The following is a 20,148-nucleotide window of genomic DNA, read 5'->3' on the forward strand; positions in this document are numbered from 1 at the left end:
CACACAGTTGCAGATTTATGGTCTCCAAGACACCACGGGGTAAGCTTGCACTGTTTAATTATAAAGAGAAATGTACAAAAAAGGCAGTTTGAAAATCAAGTATAAACATTTAAAAACAATTTTACAAATGGACAAAGTACAAAAAAGCTGCAGTCACTGGAAATGAATCAAATCAATGTATGAAACTAGGGAAACCTTTTGCTGTTGTGTAAATTATTCTGAAAGAATGTTCTGGAAACATTCCTGATGTTTTATTTTGTTTTTGGCAGTTTTATTTTAACCTGGGACCACTGGAAATACATTTCAAAGCAAACATGAAATGGAAAACCGGTGGAGGTTTGGACTGCCTTCATTTCTCACATGGATGTGTGCTCTCACACTTTTATTTTGAAATTTCTTTCTGGCAGCACAGTATTTCAGCTCATCCATTTGCACTACAGTGTAGATATTATAAATCTATGGAAATACAGTACTGAAATTGAATTGGAAAACTGAAAAGGCATTGATGACAGATTGGCCGGGACAATGGTTGTCTGGGTTGGGGTCAGTGTAGAGGTAGCTTTGTGTTTCACTCTTGACTTAAACATGTCCTTACAGTCCTCATGATGCTCAAGTGTTGCAGGGTATGACCCAATTGCAGCACAGTAACAATTGTGGGAAGTAGAATACAAATAATTTCTTAAAGTTTCAGTTTCCCTTCTTTTTTGAGATGTCAATTATTAAACTCAAATCCTGTGCACCCCCAGCATCTGCTAAGACGGGAGCACTCGGGTTTATTTACAGCACAATGCGAAGATCTTGTCTATTTTGGGCTCCACATGGGGGAGGGACGACAACATCAACAGAAGGTTTTAACAGTATTTTAGCTCTGGCTCAACAGAAAACATCAGTCATCTTGCATAATAGGTGTGAGGAATAACATCTGCAAAGAGGTTTTCTTCAGCAGAAACCCTCAGAAAAGCATGATGGGAGTGAATCTGCATACTCCACTGGGACTAACCATTGTGCAATTATAAGGCAAATACATGAAGGGTGGATCTACAAGACTGGAGACTCTGCTGTAGATACAGAATGTGCTTGGTTTGTAATTGCCCACAATGCCTTTAGGGATGACATGCCTCTGTCGCTTAAAATAAGGCAGAAGAAAAGTTCTGCTGATTTGTCCGTTTACTGCATGTTCTGCTCCACCGTGAAGCCTGCTCTCAGAAAGGTGAGGAGGGAATGTTTTAAAGTCAATCATGCAAGCCTATTAAACATGGGACTGTCTTTTTCAGCCACTTTCAGGTCAACCCAATGGGATTAAACTGAGTGATGGACTCCAGGCTTCTGCTGAGCCCTCTTTTGAGGGACATTCTTGGGTGTGGACACAGGGATGCTAATCAGATTTGTGTTGTTACCCCAAAAACAAGACACAAATGAAGAATTGATTTACTGCAAAACTTGATCACGTGAAGACTTGGAGGCAAGTCCTTCAGAACTACAGCTATGCCATGAGGTCATGGAACCACAATATGAAATGTAGTTTTGAAAATATGTAGCTGATACCAAGAACAAAATACAAATATTCTATTGTACAATAGATGTAAAAGAATAAAGCATTTGCTAGTCTCAAAAATGCCACCTGTGCACTGTACTAGATTTATATATTTTTTCTTCTTTAATTACAAGAAACTTGAGGAAGTGGATGGCATATATTGAGAAATTACTTTACAGTGCAGAGTCTCTGAAATAGTTTCTTCCTTTTGCAGAGCAGTCCCTTTTCCTTTTTGTAGGAGTACATGTCCATGTCCATTGGGGCCCTGATGGGACTGCCCGGCCCCACTGAAGCTGGGCCAGAGTGGAGGATGAGGGGTCCCACTGTGGGAGATGCTGCTCTTCTGGGCACACCCGATTATTCCAACGGAACCTAACAGGAGACCCGTAAGTGACATTTGAGGGCATTAAAAAGTCAGCCACAGTCCCTCCTCCCCTGCTTCTACGGGTCACAATAGCTCTGACGTCTACCTCCCTGGATGATGTCCTGTGCACGGAGGCATGGAAAACGCCCACTCCCACCCATACCTCCTGTCAAGGTCAAAACTGCATTCCATTTTTTTTCTTTGCTTGGTAAATGAAGTTTCTACAAACATTTTTTGACAAAGACACAGTTTTAGAATGGCCTTAACTGTTTTCCATGTTTGTTTAAGAGGACATAGTCACATTAACATACACATTTGCATTTGGGGACAGTTGGACATTATATCACATTCACTTTCCTGTTGCACCAATAAAGATATATTTACTGATACATGTCGATTACATGAAAACTACTAGTCACCATTACTATTCTGTAATCATGAGCTAAAAGGCTCCTTTAAATTGCACTTAGGGAGGACAGATGAGTACGGATCAAGGTTGCATGATGTGTTTGTATTTGTTCTAAAAGGTTCCACTATGCAGAAATTGGAAATATTTTATTATTTTAAGGGTGACTTATGGATGTACCATCAGTTTCTTCAGTGCAAGTGCTGTGCTGGTTTCTTCGGGTGTGCTTGATTCCTATTTATTTCAAAAATGAATATCTTTTCTTGACATTGCAGTCACCTAATAAAATTGTTTGTTTAAAACTTAAAGTATCAGTTTGTTTTATAAATGTAAAAATAATCGGGATCTGTTTTGTTTTACATTATTACTATTTTGTTACAATTATTGATATTATAGTATATTAGTATATATCAGTAGTTGTATGTCTATCCAACTATCCATCTGCATAACCCGCCTAATTTCTTTTAGGGTCACGGGTGGCTGGAGCCTATCCTAGCTACTGTACCGGTTACCACACACTCTCACCTACGGGCAATATAGAGATACCAATTCCTATGAAGCATCTTTTGAGACTGTGGGAGGAAGACTGCAGGAGTGCCTGGAGAAAACCCATGCATGTCTGGAGAGAACATGCAAACTTCAAACTGAAAGGTCTCAGCCAGGAATTAAACTAGAGCCTTCTTGCTGTGAAGCAGGAGTGCTAACCACTGTACCACTGTGCAGTTGATTATGCTTACAACACAACTTTAGTTACAACTACAAAAAGAACCTAAACTTTTTTAGCCTTTTAAAACAGTGCCTTTTTAAAATAGGGAAAATAGCAACAAGAGTTCAAATACACGACAGTGTTATTATTCCAAATTTATAATAAATACTTGGAAAACATAGAACTTAAAGCTATATATCAAGCTTCTATTTTTTTATTATATAATCTACATTTTATGTCTTCACTTTGAGACCATGTTTTGTTCTTATTTTCTTTTTTTAAATTGAATTAAATTAAGTCTAAACAGGATTTGTTTTGTGTTTTTTGTTGTCACTGGATCCTGACTTTACTGCAACAGCACTGCACTGAGTTTATTTTGCTAAGAGGGCATGGTGCAAAATGGGCCTTTTAGCTGGTCATGAGTTACAGCAGGAAACTTATTGCAGGAGACGGACATTCTCAGGTACAACACTCAGGGAAACAACTGAAGATACCATACTTCTTGTCTAATGCAATGGCCAGGGTCACTTTGTCCTACTAGCAACATGACTGAGTGGTTTTGGTTTAAATAAATAAAATATATATTTAAAATAAAATAAAAACAGCTAAGGACATTGCAAGTCACATAAAGTAGACATGATGCATACCAGAAACTTATGATACCCATGTCATCTGCATTAGACCAGGGGACCGTAATCTTGGTATCCTCAGTTGCTCACTTACGTGACGGAAACAGAGCCTTTAAGGTGTGAAATGAACACTCTTCTTCTGTTTTGCCAAGCAGGTGAGGAAAAGAAATGAAACAAACAAAAAAACATGGTGATGGCATTTCAATAGTTTACATCATGACAATGGCAAATCAGGGCACAGAAAAAAAATATCTTATGACATATAGAAATAGTTCAAGAATCGCATTATGTGATAAACCCGAAAATAACATCATATATTTATGTAAATAAATACGTCTGAAATGTTTGTTTAGCTTTACTTCTTTACAAGAAAGCAGTTTACAAAAAACAAGGTGTCCAGGAAGATACAAAAGTAGCATTAGGCTGATTTCTTTTGTTTTCATCATATATATTTACTATATGTATAAAATTTTAAGGGGTCATGCATCTGGACTATATACCATGCTGAGCTACTGACTACACATTTCATCTTTCAGTACAGCAAAACTATTTATTTTGTCAAAAATAAAGATCAAACACAGAATATATTCATAAAGCATCTGTTAGAATACTTAATATGCATGTGCAAAAGGTTTGAAACCAATGCTTTTCAGGACAGAACATGAGAAAAGAGTCACAGGAGCATCTCCCCATCTGTTTTCATTTAGAATGCTTTATGAATACAGGATACTCATGTATTATATAAAGCACAACTTCACCCTTTCACAGTAATAAACATGAAAGTAAACGTTTATCTGTCAAGTTTTAGCGTTAAAGTTTTATTTAATCTATTTATTTACAGAAAGTCAAGTCAGAAATCCCTGTTTCATTTGATCAATGACACACACACACACACACACGCACACATACACAAAACTAAAGGAGATAGAGGGAACAGAACAAAGGTACGTGGATTACACAGGGCTAGTACTGCGAGGGAGCATGTACCCTTTTGGTCTTTATCCGGGCAGGCGCGTCCTGGGGGTACCGAGATGGCGAATCAGTGAGAAAAACTTCTACATCATCAGGCACTTCTTCGAGAAAGTTGGAAGGAACAAGTCCCTTGTGTCCATTGAGCTCGCCCTGCAGAGTGGATATAAACTGTGAGACTCCCTAAATGTCTAGGAAAACTGATGATGCTGTTTCTGTCTGCGCTGCAGCTGGGTGGTGAGATGGACCGCTCCATTTTGCTGCTGCTTAAACAATTCAGACATTTTCCTCTGGGATAGATTAAATGAAGGAACATTATCTACAGTTCTCCTCAACTTCTCCTCAAAAAGGTTATTGTCGAGGCTGTAATAATCTTTTTTTTTTTATTAAAAAAAAGAAAAGACCCCATCTGGTAGACAAATCTAAAATGTACAAATTAGTCATTTAAAACAGCTGAATATTTGATTTTTTTTATTGATTTATTAAAACAGCTGAATATAAAATATTGAATTAGCTGATCTTCAAAAATATTGGATCTATGTGAAAAGTTTGTCTTTTGGACCAAATATGTGAATTTGTTGCTTTAGGTTCAAGTAAATAAGGTAACAACATAAATAAAACCTATCTGCCTATTTAAAAATTGATTAATAAATAACTGTCAGACTCACTCAGCAGACATAGTAAAAGCAAATTAGCTGTCATTGCAAAATATAAAAATGTCAATTTTTTAAAACTTTAAGAATCTATGTGTAGTCATGACTCAGCACTTCCAGGAGCTCAAAACTGACCCAGAAAATTAGGAAAGAAAAAAAAATTCTGTGCAATTATTAAGTATTTGCTATTCTTTGTTTTAGAAATAGTTAATAGGATCACAGCAGGGGTTACATTTCCTCTCAGAGTTTGGCTCTCAACATCTGGACTCAGTCTAGGATTACGTGGAGATGCAAAGAACTGACAAACTGTGGGCAACAGCGAACTGGTAACGTCCCCCACACACGATGAACCCAATCACACAACTGAAGGATAGTGCACAGCAAGGAGCCCAAAGTACCTTTTCTAATTTTCCACCGGTGCAATGCTCATTTTGATACTGTGCACACGCTGATTCCAAAAAATAAAAAATGGTGTGCTTATTTGAATAACAAAAAAATTTCATTGGTTGATATTTTTCCATTATTTGGCTTTAAGTTTCACATTTTCTCAGTAAATATTGTTTTTCATTTTTTTAATGATTTGTATGTGTGTTTAGCAATAAGACAGAACTTCAAAATGTATGACTCGGCTTCCCAATCAGTTTAGATCACCGTGTTACAGTTCAGGTGAGGGAGAATACCTGGCAAAATACTTCATTTATAAAAAAAAACAAAAAAAACATGGGAAGTACAGAAAGTTAAAAAACAGAGGTTGTGTCTGAAATCTGTCACTACTCACTACTTTGTGCACTGTATAGTGTGTTTGCCATTTTTCAGAACTGTCCAAATCTGCAATTCCAAACTCTGGTGGCCTAGACATTTCTCAGAGATCTCTGTGGAAAAACTAGTTTGCATTGATGCTCACTTGATTAGGAAATATAGACCACAATGCATTTGAACAATTTTTATATGAATTAAATGTATTTAAATCTGTTTTCTATTAATAATCCATGTTTTCATCTTCAGAACACAATGGACTCATAAATAGTCTTTCTAAAATGTTCATATTTCTTAGGTTTTTACTTCAGGAAAAATGTGATGTCACATTTGGCACTAGATGGTTTTTTAGTTAGGGAGTAAGGAGGGAATTCGGACACAATCATTATTTGACAGCTCACAACAATATTGACTTTATTTTTCGAAAAGAATGTTTGAAGTGATGTAGAACTTCCTTTTGGCTGCTCCCTTTACAGATTGGAATATTATTTTTTGCATGTTTGTTAGAGTTGCATTTGTCTTATCTAACATGATCAAATTGAAAATATTTAACACTTACATAGTAAAATCCATCTTCGTCTATTTCATCAAAAACTGTGATGACATCACCAGCACAGAACGTTAGTTCAGCCTGTAAAAAGAAACACAAACACATGAAGTTACTTTAGCATGGTTGTACTTATGCTGTAGATATCAGAGCTGTGTAAAGCTGTTGAAAACTTCACAATAAACACCAAATTCAGTGGGGATAGATGAGTTTGAAATGTTTGCTTCCTTCTCCAAATTGAGGCGATGCATCTTAAGACATGGCAGCTTTGTCTTGTCAGATGAACCGCTGCAACTATAAGTGCATCAAACGTAACTTTGAAGAAAGGATCACAACACACTGGGTAAGTCTCTCCTATGGGACTCTCTAAGACCAAACAAGCCAAACGTAGCACATAAAGGAGAGACATACAAAAAAAAAGTGAGGAGGGGAGATGTTGGCTCAGGCAATGCATGGGGGAGGTGAGCATTACTGATGACCACCAAGGACAGAGGCCCGTGGCCTGTCACTCTCAACCACTTCCTCCTTTGCACTCCAACAAATGGGGGGGGGGGGGGGGGGGGGGACACTCATAAAGTGCATTGTACCCTCCTCACCCTCACTCACCTCCTCATTCAGCCTGCTGCCTTCATACTGTGTCGGTGGCAGTGCCAATAGAAAGGTGAGAGTAAGTGAAACCGAGACGGAGGGCCCAGAGAAAACAGCACTGGGACAGTACTTTAAGCTGTTTACACACTGCAATATTGTCTACCCGTTCAACTGGAGCGTATTGGCCTTAAAGCTGCATGGCCCTGTGACGGCTTAAATGTGAAGACTGAGACCACAGTGTCTGCTAATTATGTAGCAGCAATAAGAACCAGGCCGGGTTGAAAAAAAAAAAGCTAAGTCGCTTTGTTCTCGGGGTGCTATATTGACAATGGCACTTTGAGATGTAGGACTTGTTAGATTTACTCATTAATAATGACAGCGGAACAAATAATATCTTTTACAATATTTAGTGATCTAAAAAAACAAATCCAAAACCAATTTTTTGAGGGGTCGGTACCTCAACATCAATGTTTGGCGAGCTTTCTCTGGGATCATAGTCATACAGGGCCACCATTCTACGCGTCGACATGGAATACTGACGTCCACTGCGCCTGTTTCTTTCTGTGGAGACACATAGATGAGACAAACCTGTCATATGAAGGTTAACAGCGACTCTGGAACTCCAAAGGCAAATTAGTGTGTGCATGTTTTGTGATGGGATGGCAGTGTAATTCATGGTTTGTAAGTTGAAAAGTGGGCAGAGTTTGAAGGAAAGACATCTCCGCTCACACAGACCTCTCTTGGACTTTCTGGATCTCCGATTTACTGAGTGGCCATCTTTGAAACGATCACAGTTCACTTCACGGGAAAGGAGAAAAGCATAATTAAGAAGAGCAAGTTAGATAAGCAATAAAAAGCTAGAATGCAGTTGGTAGGAAGAAGGAGAAAATCAGGTTGGAAAAAAAAACTAAGGTCTAACCTAACTTCTCCACAGGAGTGTTAAGAGGGAGGAAGCCCTGCTTGAGAAGCTGGTCCATCATCTCATCATCCTCTGTCTGGATCTCGGAAACCATGTTACAGGGGATCAGACCCACTCTGTCTCGGATTTCTGCCCTGTAGAACCCATCTGTGTCTTTGTATCCAAACACCTGAAACAAACATGCTGTGAGGATGTGCCTTTCACTAACTGGACATTATGCCAGAAACGGCCTCCACCTTAATGATCTGGCCTTCCTTGAAAGGCAACTCCTCATCAGCTGCATCAGGGTTGGGAGACATGGACAGTGGATCGTAATCGAAAAGAGCCACAAACAAACGGGTCAGGTCCTCTGGCTCTGACTCCTCAAAATATTCCAACGACCGCCGTCCCCGCCCGTATCTGCGCCCGCCATAGCTGTCTGAAACACAGAGGAGGCCTCTGCTGCTACTACCAGCCTTAAAAAGCCACACTGGATGTAGGGGCAATGAGAGGAAAACAATTATATAAGGCAAAGCTGACGAAAGAGACAGTGAATAGATAAATGTGTGAAAAAATAACCAAAAGCTGAAAATTGCAGTTTACTTTTTCTATCACTAAAACCCCTGAAATCCCTTAATCAAAAATGCTTCTTATAGTGTTACGGCAGCAAGGTTTCTTGTTCACACATCTCTGCTTGCAACTATGTCAACACATATAACCAAGTTAACATTCCACAGAAAGGAAACACATGTAATGCAGTGGTTGAAGGGGAGTTAGGAAAAGCATGACCAGGAAAACACAAGAAACACCCTACTATTGTTCATTGCTGTTTCACAGCCTTATCTCACAGAGGCTGACAAGCACGCATACTTTCCCCGGACGCCAAGCAACAATAAAAGCATTCCTACTTCAAATTCAAGCGTCATGCGATAAAAGCCACATCTGCAATTAATGTGCGATGGGAAAAGGAAAAACAAAACACATTCTGATGAAAAACCACATGTCAAATGCTCCAGTGGTTCCTGCAATGCAGATATCAGGGACAGTGAGGGGGGAAGGGATGAACCTGATATCAGTTCCCCATGCTTCTGGTTCAATGGATCACCATGGTGAATGTTTAGATGGCAGATTGTAGGTCTGAATACAAGCTCAGAGGCACTGCAACAATCACTGATCTTTTAATTGAGATATGCATTTTTTATAATAGTCTGGTTATTTCAGATTCTACTTTGGTTAATGTGTAACTGAGAGATCCCTCCAAGGGATAAATATACTGCAGTTTATCTTTATTTTCTTAATATTTTGGAAATGGTTCATGCAAAATGTACAAATATAATTGGCGTTTGGTAGAGAAGGGAGTAGAAGGAGATGAAGGTAAGGAGGAGGAAGACAGGCTGCATTGTTGAAACTGGGTGGAGGGGTTTCCTGGATGTGATGAGTGAATGAAAAGTGTGAACAGGTTTGGGTTCCTTGTGGTTCAAGGTATAGGGACACAAACAGGGAAGGGATTGTCATTCTTCAGCAATGGGTCCTGTCAAAAGTCTCCTGTCTTGCTATTCCCAATCAGCTTATTTCAGCTAGTTAAAGACCCACTCCAATGAAAATAGTGTTTTTGGTGTTTATAACATGTTCTTGTAGCTTTTTTCTCATGATGGAGGACACATATAAAGAAAATTAAGATTAAAACTGCATTTCTAAATATGTCTTCAGACAAATCGTGATGGATCATGAGCAGATAAAAACCTGCTGCTTGAAAAAGCTCTCAGTTGTGATGAAGCGACTGAAATGGGCGGGCCATAGTCTCACTACTTCGCTCCATTCTGATGCATCCACTTGGAGACAAATAGATACATTAACATCTTAGGTTTCCTTGTGTGAGCTGGCTCAAAACTGTATGGCTGGATATCTCCAATATTGCTTACCATTTTGGTTGCACTGCTAATGTTAGCTTGGGGTTGTGAGGAGCTAGAAGGAGAGAGTGTAAACAAAGGGATCATGGGATGTCAGCGGAGGCTTACTTTCGTGCCAACAATCCCGCCCCCAACTAAGTGATGAATTTCTGATGACAGAAATGTCTTATAAAACGACAGAAGATGTTTTGATTGTGGCTAAAAACGGCATAAACATAATTAAAAGGGCCACTGGGGATGATTTCACATTAGATAAAGATATAGTTGGAGTGGGACTTTAAACATAAACTTACATTAAAGAAACTAACTGTCCTAAAAAAAAAAGACTATGGTATCACTGCATGTTTCCAAGAAGGATTTTTGGTCTTTTTCCGTCATCTTGAACAGAAGCATCACCACATACCATATTGATCCTCTGAGGACAAAGATCGCCATGTCCTTCGCCGAGCTACACTGCCATAGTAAACATCCTCGTTGACGGGTGAGAGGTTCCCCTCACTCCCCTCACTGTTACTGTCCATGGTGATCTCTACAGAAGACACCAATCACAACGTTACGGTCATAGTTCTGCCGCAGACACACTCTAACCCTTTCACTCATGCTGCGATGATGAGGTTGCCTTGAGGTGTGGGGTGGAGAAGGCAACAGTTTTCCCTCTGCAGTCTCTGGGGTGTAAAACAGCAATGCTTGCAGGTTGAGTTGGGATCAGATTGGGAGGTCATGTAGTCATGTTGTTTAACCACAGAAAACAGACATGTAAGGGATCTGGGACAACTATCCTGCAAAACTGCATGTCAATATTTGGCAAAGGTGGCTGATGCAGATGAAAAGCTACACGAGTGCACAGAAACCCCACAAAAAAGATCTATAGGCTTGTAACAGCTCTATGGGAGAAATGTAAAGCTCAGCTGGTATGGGTGGGGAAAACATGGTATAAAAAGCACAAACATCTGTGGCCCTAAAGGGGAAGATCCTCATTTGGTGACCTCACTAACCAATAGATGGGATGGGCCGTCGTTGAGGAGGGGTGCCGATGTGAACCGGCCTCCTCCCAGAATGGTCCAGACGATCAGGGCTTCCATGTGATGTTGAGTTCCCAATGATCTTTGGATTACAGACACAAAAAAAAAAGATTATATATAAGAGTTAGAATCCCCACATATATTTATGCACAATGAAAATGATTTAAAACAACACAGTCCCATTCAAACAAATAGAAACCATACGAGCAAATTATGTTTGTTCCATTTATCCTTAGGAAGGCAAAATGATAATATTAAAAATAAAAGCTACACAAAGTTTTAAAACTAATTCAAACATCAAAACAAGTAGTTCAACACAAAAAATAGATTGGGGTTTGGAAAGGATCATGTTTTGCTAAAGACCATTTGTTCGGGCCGTTTTGTTCTGTGCATGTCAGCTCCTTGATGAGAAAAGGAAGCAAAAGACAAACATAATGAAGAAGAGTAGAGCCACACAATGAATGAATAATGCTGGAAGATGAGCGTGATGGCATTTAGCTAAAACTGAGGCGGAATTCATAACAGCTTCAGATATGAATTGTTGCCATAGCATTTGCAACACGTAACATACAAAAAAAATATATTTGAAATAAATATTTGGTGAGAAAACCAATAAATGAAGTGCTGATGAACTGAAGATTCTGGAAGGTGCCAAAAGTCGTGCCAACATTTACTCTTAGCACATAGTTAAAGGATGGGGATGAGGCTCTAGTGAAGAAGACATTGACCGAATTAATGCGGCAGCTTGCAAAGGCAGGAAAGAGAAGCCACGAGCAGCTAGCCCCCATGCACGGCCCAATGACACTCCTTTAATTGGAGCCTTTCCCCTCAGAGACATGAGAAGTCAAAACTTAGCAAAATGGCCTTTAGGTTATTGAAAGCTTCACTTCAAAGATCACATAGCATTCTTAATACAAGCAAAATTTACACAAAATAGAAAATCAAACACGACCAACTATAAACATGAACTTGTTAAGACTGTGAAATGAATGCCAAAAAAATAAATTAAACGGGGGTTAAAAGCAGACATTGAGAAAAATAGAATGGCGGCAGCTTGCTGATGAAAAATACAGCAGAAATTCTGAAGCACACACCAGCGACTGGTCCTGGTTGAGCCTGGACAAAGAGTGCGCCCTAGCCTCCCTGTGGGGGCTGTTATAGCCCCTGTCCAGCTCGTTCAGCCTGCCCTCGCTGAGCGCCCCCTCCCTGGCGTATCGGGGCCCAACCTCCTGGCGAGGCCCATAGTGTTCCCTGTTCCTGAAGTCACCTGTGTGTACCGACTTGGCTGAAAGGACAGGGACATCAGAGTAGTCCTCCTCTACGCTGCACTGGCGGGTCAGTGTTCTCTTGCGGCCCATCGCCAGCGCCCGTCTTTCTACGGGGCCCTCGCAGTGGATGATACGCACAGGTCCACGTATGGGGCTCCCATGGGTGTAGTACCAACGATGGCTCCGTCCTAGTGAACCTTCTTCCTCACTACCACAGTCTAAACCGCTATCAGGACTTTTGGTGTTCTGACGATTGGGCCGTCCAAAGCTGCGGTCATCAATGCAGTAGCCTAAGCGGGTGTCAGTGAAGCGAGGGGAAGAGCGCTGGCGCTGCAGGCGGGAGTTTTTGCTGCTGGTGGGATGGTTCCTCGTGTGAGGGCCCTGGGGGTACATCCTTCTCTGAGAGTGTGGCATTCCTGGTTGTCCTCCATCTTCAAAGGACAGACGCTGGCCTATGCTGTCCACGCTGTCGGACTCTTCCTCGGCCACCTCCGGGATGCTGTGCAGACGCTTGCTCCGGAGCGATTTCTGCTTCACCACCTCCCGTTGGAGATCCCAACAGTCTCTTTCCTCAGCTAAGTCATGACGCTTGTAATATGCCTTTCAGGGGGCAAAGTCCCACGAATGCAAGTTTCATCAAATCAGTTCAATTTAAATAGTTTAGTTTAGATTTTTGTGAAGGGGTAGAGGGTTGAAAGGTTTTTTGAAGATTTTTAGAACAGGAAGGAAACAACACAGTTTGTGACCAGAACAAATGGGGGGAAAAGACAAAATAAAGACAGAATTAGTTCATTGTGGCAATGCAGATAGACATGCAGTCTCATTCCGTGAAGAGGAAATGGCATGCTCTGAACAGGAATCTGTGGAGGCTCTAGGACAGAAAAATCATTTACAAACAGTTATGGCGAACAAAATAACAAAAAAAAATTACAGCCCCCCCCCCCCCCCCCCCCCCCAAGGATTATGCAAAGTGAATGCCAAAGTGGAGACCAAATAAACAAAAACTGATTCGAACAATATGAGTGAAAAACTTGAAATGACCTCCCACTGAAACATGCACACTTTTGTGTTATGTCTTTCCAAAGTTCCTATAGACAGATTTTTACAGTTGCTATAATTTGTAGAAATTTTAAGGAAACATCAAGGAATGGTCATAAAATATTGCAAATTGTTAAAAATAAATAATTTCAGGAACACAGAAAGTGGCGGAATATGCACAAAAGTAAACAGTTTTGGTTCAAATAAAGCTAGAAAAACTGCCTAACTTGCTGTGATCTTTCCTGGACCAGTCAACCCCCTCTCTCACTCTGACAAATGTGTACTCTTCCCTCATGATGACACAATGTCTTCACATTCACACTGATGGCTCATGATGACAGAACTGTGTGCTGACATAGATGACAGTAAAACAAAACTTTGAGACGTGACATGGAAACACAAAGTGAACATTTCCATTTAAGTGCTCACTTAAATGAGATTCCCATTTGCACTTGATATGCCATGACCCTTTGACACAGTACAACATATTAATATTGACAACTTTAATATTCTATAATTTCACTCTGATGCTGGTGAACTACTCATTAAAAGACTCAAAGAACAACACAGTCCATAATAGCATTGTTCTTGTAGTTTCATGTCCTTCCACATGCGTTGTATACATGTACAAAACTACTACGGTGCGCTCAGCCTGAGAAGAACAAAGCAATGCAGGACAGGGAAGAGAAAATAGGCTGGGCTAACACAAGTGTAGCATGAGAGTTCAGCAAAGCAAAGCTATTGGCTGGCCTGGCTGTGGAGCACATGGGAGACAGTAGTTGCGTTTGCAGGTGGCAGGTCTGTCCCACCCTACATCCTTTATCTGCCTTTCGATTATAACAGAAAAAAGGCTGTTCGGTAAGACATTTACCTTAAGGGAGTTGTGAGAATTAATGCTGCGCCTGCGGCCTTCCTCCAACTGCATCTCGGAGTAAAGATCTTCCTCATCCTCTTCGATTATGTCGGAAAGGTCGGAGCCCCGGCTGCTCTCTGTGTGGTACTCCTCACTGTGGCTGTAGTGGTGATGAGGATGATGGTACTAAAAAGTAAGAAAAGGTTGAAAAAATTCTAGTAAATGTAGAGCTGTATACATATCATAGCATCCACAACGGATTCTAGTACCTGTCTGCCCAACTCTGAACCTCTGAGGAATTCATCCACTGAGGCTCCTCTCCTCCTCGTGTGAGGAGAGTCATAGCCATCCTCCTCCTCATCAGAATTAAGTGGATGCAAAGCATTAACTCGCTCACTAAAGATATTCCTCTTCTCAACCTGCCAAGAGAAATAGTACAATTTTAGGTAGGAGTTGAGTCAGAAAGAGAAAGAGACCAATGAAATCCAACTTAGAAACTCTGAAAAGGATGTTCCAAAAAAAGATGTTCCCCAAAAAAAATTCAAAAGAAACCAAAAGTCCCTCATTGTTTTTAAACATAAAAGCAATTGACATCATGTCATTTTTTACAAAAAGATTGGACTTTAAAGTTACTGTGATCCCTCCATTAGTTTTAAAAATGAACTGCAATAGATGAAATCCACAAAGAACAAAGAACCTTTGTAGAAAATTCATCCAGTGTTATAGAATGAAATCAAAGATCTCATTGTGATCAAAGATTGATGTAAGTTTGGCTAGCTGAATGCACTGAAGAGATAGATTGACAATGATCTACTACAGCCCATCAGAACGTAGAACACAATGTAATAAAAACAAGTAATCAGGAATTGCACAATAAAAATCGGTGAAACAGTGAGACCGCAAAAGGTGAACCACAATATGGCTTCAAATCTCACCCGGTTAGCCTCAGCAAACGCTCTCTGTGCAGCTTCTCGGGCCATGGCCTTGGCGATGGTGTTGGGGATAGGGACTCCCTGAGGCTGTGGCAGGATCCTTTGAGGAGAGGGCGATCGCCGTGGTGGGAAGTATGGTGGCTCCAGGTTGGATCCACACATGGGGGGTAGTGGAGAGGGGGAGCGTTCCCAGGGTGGAGGAGTCCGCATGCCCACCTCATGTTCTTTGGTTTCTGGTTCTCTGGCACTTAATGATGATTTTGGTTTGGGCATGGAGTGGTGTGGGAAATGAGCCTGAGGCTGAGGAGGGTGGCGGATGGGCTGTGAGTGGGGCTGTGAATGGGGTAGTGTGTGGGGCTGGACTCGAGGCAGAGGCTGTACATGGGGCTGAGGATGATTTGGGGGATAAGTTGACGGGTAAGGAGGATGGACTTGAGAGTGGACTGGATGAGGCTGTGGCACTGGTTGGGTCATGGGATGGGGAGCTGCAGTGGTTCTGTGGGAAAGACGAGGAGAGCCCAAAAGGTTGTTGGGGATAGGGGCCACAGGCGAGTCCTGGGACTCTCCTTGGGTTGACAGCGTCCTTACAATGACCTCCCTGGCCTCCAGTCCCTGAATCCGGTTTAAGTCCACGGTCACATAATCTGCTGTGGGGTACAACACCTCCGCTATCTGCATTCAAAGAAAGCAGAGTTTAGTGTGAGACTGTGTGTGTGAATGTGTGTGTGACTGGGTGAATGGGTCTGTGACTGTAAAGCGCTTTGTCCTTGTAGGAAGAAAGGCGCTATATAAGTATACGCCATTTACCATTTACCATTCAAAGAAAGCAGAGTTTACAGGTGTTTCAAGCACTTAAAATGTGGACCCACATTAAAAACAGACATACATTAGAATAGAATGGATCTCCTCATTGTTTTGGAGAAAAATCTGTTAAATGTTTATATTAAAAATCGTCGTAACTGAATAATTTTGAGCGGAAACCCTAGACTGACCATTTACTTGTTATAAAATGTAACTAATCAGAAATACTAGAGTTTGCAGTTTCATTCTAGCTATGAAGTTAAGTTTATTTGGAACTTTGAAGTTAAATGTATGTAGAACTGCCTACAATTCTCTTTCTTTAGGGGCTGTGACAACACAGCAGAAAATCTGAAGCTGTTGTTTTACATTCAGGCAGTCATTTTCTTTACCAGTTTCATTCTGTCCACAGTTAAGAGCTCTGATCCCTTTTCCTTTAATAAAGACCAGAGCCCTTTATGACTAATGCATCTGTATATTACTGTAATACAAAGAGGCAAATGACCATACATTTTTCGATCCATTTCTAAGGGCGAATTAGATGTACCATTGAGTCTAACATGAATTTGTTTGGACTGTGGGAAAAATACAAGCATGCAAGGGAAGAACTGTAAATGAGAATTCAGACTTCTTGCTTTAAATAGCCGGTAGCTAACCACCAGCAGGCCATTGTTAAGTCAGTCGAAAGGAATAAATTAACTAGTCAACAATAACTGTTGGCATCTCTGAGAAAAAGAAAAGCTTTTATCATTTGAAAATGATCCAAACCAGTCTTCTTCACTAAGGTCAGACCAGGGAATTTTTAGCTAACAACACTCAAAGGGAACTTTTTCAAGCTTCAGAGTATTTTTAATGCAAAGTTATCAAAACTACACAATTTGATTAAGGAAAAATATTTTTTTTTAAAGACTTAACAGAAAAAAGCCTACAGGATTCTCACTAAAGAAAGCACAACAGACTAGGTCAACTTTAATAATAATGCTCGTTTGGACAAATGAGAAGACACTTGATCATAATGAGCTCCACCAGACAAAAAAGATTATGTCATCACAAAAATCTTAATGACCTATCAAGCATTGTGGTGGAAGATTGATGATTAGTAGCTTAGTGCTGTGAACATTTTAAGTCAAATGTGAGACTTTCTGTCAAACTGTTAAACTTTAGCCCAAACACACTCATTCAATAATACAATAATGACCTTATGAATGAGAAGACAAGGAGGAAATTGCGAGACTGTCAGCGAATCTGTTTGAGTGCAAAGAAGCTGTTTAGTGGCAGAAAAGGTTGTAAAGAAAGGCCATATTATCATTTTTAACCTTTTGCAGAATTTTGATACCTCTGTTTATCTTTCTAATGGTTTTTAGACACTGTCAAAAGCTACTTTTTTAAACATTTGCTATATTTTAAAATACTGACAGGATTTATTCAGGCGGGTTACGACAAAAAAGTTGTCATCTTCTTGTGAACACATGGCATTTTCCTTTTTTTCCTTCAGATTGGACATCAGCCCTAAATCATTTCTCCAGGAGATGGCAACAGAGCACAGTTCAGGAGAAACACCTAGTGAGGGCCCGCCTGAGCAGGGAAAAGACAACATCTGCATCAGTGATGCTTACAACAAAATATTATGATTAGTACCTTTTGTCCCTTTGTGCACACAGCATAGCCTATTACACTAGCCCCATTGGAGGTTCCTGATGATGTCAGGGGTGGTGGCTTCCATCTGACCTGAAGGACACCTGGAGTCTGACCACACTGAACCTGCACTTCCTGAGGAGGCAGAGGAGGCCCTGAGGGGCACAAGACAAACTTTAGGTCTCCAGCTGTCCATAGGGCAAGCAAGACATATAATTAGTTCCTTTAGACTGAGCATACATATCAAAAGGAAAGTTCAGCATAGTTTTCATTTAGACAACAAAATGCATATAATGTTAGGACTGAAAAAACAGTGGTTTAAATGTATTTTTTCTGTTTGCATACATATTTAATATATGAATTTTTTATACATTAAGTCTTAACTACAATGCGACCCTAAAGATCATGACTCAGGCCTTAAGCCTTTATAGTTTAGAATAAGCTACACATCGCTAATTTAAAATCTACTATTACATATTGTACTATTACACAGAGGTTGTTGACCTCTGATCAGAAGATCGCAGGTTCAGTTCCTGGCCTGCCTGCGTATATGTAGAATTGTCCTATGGGAAGAACATTGACTGTGTGGGAGAACTGGACTTAGTGGAAGGGGTGTGGTCTTCCAACAAGCTCTCCTGACTGGATAGAGTTTATACAGCAATATTCTCCAAGATTCTGGCTGACAATCTTCCATGAAGCATCAGCAAAACAGGGTTTGCTCTTTCCACAATCTGTCAGTGCTGCCTGTATACTGAGCAACATCCCCATCTGTGCAGCACTGCTGCTCACCTGGAGTCATACAGTGAGCAGATGCAGTCTGAAGTATCTCCATGCAGCATATTGAAGCTGTGTAAGTGTGTGCAAATCTACATTAGCACAATTTTCATCACATATCAACTGTGCTTGTCAGCAGACAACACAGTCTGGGAAACTTGAGCTGCAGTTATTTAGAAATTCTATTTCCTCTTGTCAGTTTCAAACTGCGCCTGTCACAAACAGCAAGCCCTTCTGCCGGCTAAAAAGAGTCTTTGAGTGAATATTCCTCTATAGCTGCTTTTATTAATTGTGGAAATAACTGGCTCTCACTTCCTTCTAAGCAGTGAATTAGTTGCAGCTCTGACTAATATTGATAAAGGTGTTGTTCTGTTAACAGGAACACATGCTGAGCACAAAAGCCTACCATAACACTTCAAGATCGTGACCAGGCTCACTGACAACGGTTGTTTGCAGACCGTACCGAGACAATTTTCAGGCACTTTTAATCAACACGTCCAACTGATAGATCATTTAATGAACTCTCAGCATGTGGCCACTACAGCTGCTAATGGAAAATGTCAGTTTAAACTCTGTCTTCTCTCCCCTCTGCTCTACACAGTCTTTCAGCTTTTCATTTTTGAGTGTCTGAACAATAAGTCTAATGACTTCTGCTATGGGAGTGCTACTTTGCTTGGTTTGAAAAGAAAAGAAAAGAAAACACATTTGTTGAAAAAACAACAAAAGTTCATTATTATTAGCTCATTGTTTCTGACCATTCAGCTACATAAAATGCAACCTACCATTCAGACTAATGAAATATGTGCAGTAAATGCTTCCAGTGTGGAAAACACTGGACTTTATTAACTCTGTGCATGTGAGACATCAAAAGTAAAGGTTGCTTCATAAATGACAGATATTGGAAAGATCCTCCAAGATAGAGGTTATTATCACACAGCTCTTTTTCTTTTGATATTTTTAAGAGGGTTTTATTATGTCTGTCCTGATTTTAAGGGAGGACCACTGGCTTCATACAATTAGATTACATAACTAGTCCTTTGACTAAAATTTCACAAACATCTGCACTTCCTTTCAATTCTGTGCCCACAAGACATTTTTCATCTTTTTGTTTTTAATTTGTTTCCATTTAAATTCCCTTTACGGGCTTTGCAAAGATGAGACTTAGTCTTTTTGTAAAAATCTTACTTCTCATTGTAGCTTCATTGCACTATACATTTAATTTTACTTTAGCTTTATGTTGGAAACCGAGTATCTGTATTCATCAGTATTGTGCATTTACTTGTTTGTAAAATGTGTTACTATTTATTGGAGATATGACGCATAAACAAGCTTGACAGTGTAAGGTCAAGCTTTAAAAGTCCAGCTATGATAAATATCTCAATGAACTTGCAACAAAGACAAGCAAGTGATTTTGGTGGGGGCTAAAGCAACTTTTATTTACCACTAAAAGTTTCCTGATAACTTAAGAATAAAGTTTTATATTCAATACAAATATTTAGATATAAGAATTAGTTATCGGTATCGCCAATATGTGTGTGAAACAACTAAACTATCAGCAAAAGTCCCATTTTGTGCATATTCCCATTTAGGTTTCTTTGTGAAAAAAAGATTTGGCCAAGTTAGGAAAGTAACTAGTAAACAATGAAAACAAAATTCCTTCTGTCTATATAGATGTCTTGAGTAATAGTTTAAAGGGCATTGAACTATATGGATAATATGTAACAAACTAAAAAAGACAAGAACACAACCGTGCTAGTTTATAGAGTACATCTGTTGACATGGAGGATGAGAAATTTTCACTTTGAAATTTCTTTAGGTGAAGAAAAAAAGGAATGTAGGAATAATAAAGCAGGTTTTTGCATTTTTGC

The 20,148-nt window shown here is 40.0% G+C and overlaps 1 protein-coding gene across 12 annotated transcripts in view; it reads right to left on the reverse strand.

Moving 5' to 3' along the window:
• Positions 1–1,763: 1,763 nt before the first annotated feature.
• The window catches only part of rimbp2 (RIMS binding protein 2), a 125,029-nt gene continuing 106,644 nt past the window's right edge, over positions 1,764–20,148 (reverse strand). For 3 of the 12 annotated variants that reach the window (XM_023958638.1, XM_023958636.1, XM_023958640.1), the window contains 15 exons: positions 17,510–17,661; positions 15,077–15,745; positions 14,411–14,560; positions 14,160–14,327; positions 12,077–12,850; positions 10,956–11,064; positions 10,364–10,489; positions 8,308–8,489; positions 8,072–8,240; positions 7,888–7,950; positions 7,610–7,713; positions 7,171–7,197; positions 6,577–6,648; positions 4,627–4,761; positions 3,297–3,778 (listed from right to left, as the gene is read on the reverse strand). In XM_023958638.1, coding sequence (XP_023814406.1) covers positions 3,752–3,778; positions 4,627–4,761; positions 6,577–6,648; positions 7,171–7,197; positions 7,610–7,713; positions 7,888–7,950; positions 8,072–8,240; positions 8,308–8,489; positions 10,364–10,489; positions 10,956–11,064; positions 12,077–12,850; positions 14,160–14,327; positions 14,411–14,560; positions 15,077–15,745; positions 17,510–17,661 — 2,927 coding nt within the window. In that variant the 3' untranslated portion in view covers positions 3,297–3,751. Of the gene's footprint in view, positions 1,907–3,296; positions 3,779–4,626; positions 4,762–6,576; positions 6,649–7,170; positions 7,198–7,609; positions 7,714–7,887; positions 7,951–8,071; positions 8,241–8,307; positions 8,490–10,363; positions 10,490–10,955; positions 11,065–12,076; positions 12,851–14,159; positions 14,328–14,410; positions 14,561–15,076; positions 15,746–17,509; positions 17,662–20,148 lie in introns of those variants that run through there. The other 9 variants (XR_002873875.1, XM_023958637.1, XM_023958641.1 and 6 more) reach the window with 9 other exon arrangements.

The sequence above is a fragment of the Oryzias latipes genome, chromosome 9, assembly GCF_002234675.1.
Source record: "Oryzias latipes chromosome 9, ASM223467v1".
In the NCBI taxonomy this organism is placed as follows: domain Eukaryota; kingdom Metazoa; phylum Chordata; class Actinopteri; order Beloniformes; family Adrianichthyidae; genus Oryzias; species Oryzias latipes.